We start from the raw sequence: 2,940 nt of genomic DNA, 5'->3' as shown, positions 1-2,940 counted from the left end.
TGAGTGAACCGGTTAATGTGCCTCATAAACAAAGTCCTAAAAATTTGATGGTAGCTTTTACTAGGGGAACCAATCTTACCCATATATATATATATATATATATATATATATATATGTATAAGATGTCAAATATTAGAAATATTATATTTTTTTACACTAACAACATATATAGAAGGTCAACCTTTTTTTACATGCATAGCCTGTGGCATTAGCACATGACCACATGAAACTGGTGAAAAGCCAAAAGTGTAAAGCTAGCTGTATTTTTTGGTAAGCCAAGTTTGGTTAAGGTTATGGGAATTCCCAAGGAAATTGCCCTCAAAGTTGGGAATCTCACACTAGACCCAACCACCCTCCCTCCCCCAAGCCCCACAATCCACCCCCTTAGTTCTCTTTGGGGGTGGGGGTAGGGGATGCTAACTCCCTTATAAATTTCCCATTTTCTCTAAAGCATAAACCCAACAAATCCATAATTATTCTCACTCTATACTCTCTGTCCTTTATCTTTATCTCTTGCAGACTCCCATAATGCCTGCTCAAGTGATGCCTGAGAAACCTTTTACTGAAGTTCATGCCATAGGGAAGGAAATTGGTTCTGCAAATTTTATCAAAAGGTAATATAAATTCTATTCCTCTCTTTCATTTTAGATGACGATCTTTCAAAATAATGACACATTTTTATTCTTTTAACTTTAAATTCACACTTTACTTTTAATAATATGGTCATATTATAACAAAAAAAAAAATATTGTTATAAGATGTTTAAAACTTATTTTAATATGTGTCAGACACTTTTTCTTTATCATAGCTAGCCTTATAAAATGAAACGAACAGAGTAGTTATCTTTCCTCACCATTCAAGAAGTTCATATGTTCATGCATGTTTCTGCATGAAAAAGCTGTAGAGATCTTATAAAATATTATTGACCTCTTAATTCGAAAAAGAAGAAAGAAAAAGAGGAGCTAAAAGGAAAAAAGAAGAATAAACCCTTTTTCGCCGACGATATTCTTTCTCCACACTTTATTGTCTCCAACTCTCACGAAACAGGTAGCTTTTCCAAGAAAATATAAAGCGCGTTCAAACAGCCACCATTGATTTTAGAAAAATAATTGAGATACTACTGAAATCAAATATACTCATTCTTTCTTTTGTTTACTTGTCTAAATTCATTATTCTCTTTTTCTTTTGTATACTACTTTCTTGCTTAATTCCACTCTGTTTCGTTATACAAATGACCTTTTTTTCCTTTTCTGTCCTTAAAAGAACGATACCTTCTTGTATTTAAAAACTCCTTATCTTCAACTTTCAATTTTATCCTTAATGACATGTTCTTATAAACCATAAAAATATCATAAATGTCTAAAATTGCAAGTTCTATTGGTACATAGCTTATGGTATGTGACAAAGTCCTTTTTTAAGTTCGTGTTGAGTCAAATATCGCTATATATCGCTGTATAAAATGAAACTAAGGAAATATAATTTTGACTTTCTTCTTGTTGATCATAGAATTATTTGTAACTAAGGATTAATTTAATCTCCTTTCTGTTGTACAGGCTAGAAGGAAAGATTGCAATTGTAACAGGTGGAGCAAGAGGAATTGGAGAGGCAACAGTGAGACTATTTGCCAGACATGGAGCCAAAGTTGTAATAGCCGACATAGAGGACAACATTGGCAATGCTCTAGCCAATTCTTTGTCACCTTCAGCCACTTATGTTCATTGTGATGTTACATCTGAGGAAGATATAAAAAACTTAATTGATTCAACAATTTTCAAGTATGGACATCTCGATATTATGTTCAACAATGCTGGAATTTTGGGAAACCAAAAAAAGCACAAGAAGAGCATAGTCAATTTCGATCCTAATGAATTTGATAAAATTATGTCTGTGAACGTACGAGGAGCTGCTCTGGGAATGAAGCACGCGGCTAGGGTTATGATTCCACGAGGCTATGGTTGCATAATTTCAACTTCTAGTGTTGCTGGAGTTATGGGAGGGCTAGGACCACATGCATATACAGCTTCAAAACATGCAATTATTGGGCTAACAAAGAATGCTGCTTGTGAATTAGGGTGTCATGGGATTAGGGTTAATTGTATTTCACCCTTTGGCGTCGCGACATCAATGTTGATTAATGCATGGAACCATTGCGATGAAGATGAAGGAGAAGAAAATGGGGTGAAACTTGGGGTGCCTTGTGAAGAAGAAGTGGAGAAAATGGAGGAATTTGTGAGAAATTTGGCAAATTTGAAAGGCACAAATTTAAGGGCTAAGGATATTGCTGAGGCTGCACTTTATTTGGCAAGTGATGAATCCAAATATGTAAGTGGTCATAATCTTGTTGTGGATGGTGGGATTACTACCTCAAGAAATTGCATTGGCTTGTAGTGAGAAAAAAAAAAACGTTTTTTTTTGGTTATATAAAGAGTTATCTCGTGAATGAACGAATGTGGTGTTTGGATTTGGCTGAGAAAGAATTGGTTCTAGATTAGTGTTTAGGAAAAAACAATTGTTTGTATTTGGATTTGACTTTGGAAGAAGTGGTTTTGGAACATAATTTATTTGGATTTGGTTATTTTCCAAAGTCTTTAAGATTTAATTTTGGTTCAATTTTGTTGAAAGCTATCACCGAAGGAGTAAATATACATTTATAGCAAAGGCTTCCATATGATTAAAATTTCCATAAGGTCCTCAAGCACAACAAAAAGAATTCAAAATTGAAATTTGGGGACTTTAAAAGAAACTGGATAGATCGAAATGTAATTTTCGGAAGTGTTTGTTTTCGCCCTTCGACGAATGATTTCTGGTTTCTGAATCTAATGCCTTAAAGAAAAAACTAAAGAGCTGCCTCTAAATACAAATTTCGCATCTTTTTATTCAAGACAAAAAAGCTACAAATTATAAAATATAATATGGAGAGTCGACTTGGATTGCTGTCAC

The 2,940-nt window shown here is 33.9% G+C and overlaps 1 protein-coding gene across 1 annotated transcript; it reads left to right on the top strand.

Moving 5' to 3' along the window:
- Positions 1-474: 474 nt before the first annotated feature.
- LOC107777097 (short-chain dehydrogenase reductase 2a-like) lies at positions 475-2,632 on the top strand. Its single transcript, XM_016597079.2, has 2 exons — positions 475-614; positions 1,554-2,632. Exons 1-2 carry the CDS (start codon positions 529-531, stop codon positions 2,386-2,388), a joined length of 921 nt encoding a protein of 306 aa, XP_016452565.1. The 5' UTR covers positions 475-528; the 3' UTR covers positions 2,389-2,632.
- The last annotated feature ends 308 nt before the right edge of the window (positions 2,633-2,940 follow it).

This window comes from Nicotiana tabacum, chromosome 10 (assembly GCF_000715075.1).
Source record: "Nicotiana tabacum cultivar K326 chromosome 10, ASM71507v2, whole genome shotgun sequence".
Taxonomy (NCBI): domain Eukaryota; kingdom Viridiplantae; phylum Streptophyta; class Magnoliopsida; order Solanales; family Solanaceae; genus Nicotiana; species Nicotiana tabacum.
This window is presented reverse-complemented; position numbering and strand designations above follow the sequence as displayed.

What these genes read in the sequence shown, in the direction of transcription:
- LOC107777097 (XM_016597079.2), top strand. Translation starts at nt 529, where the DNA reads ATGCCTGCTCAAGTGATGCCTGAGAAACCTTTTACTGAAGTTCATGCC. An exon ending in TCTGCAAATTTTATCAAAAG is followed by an intron (nt 615 to 1,553) that starts GTAATATAAATT and finishes TCTGTTGTACAG; the next exon opens with GCTAGAAGGAAAGATTGCAA.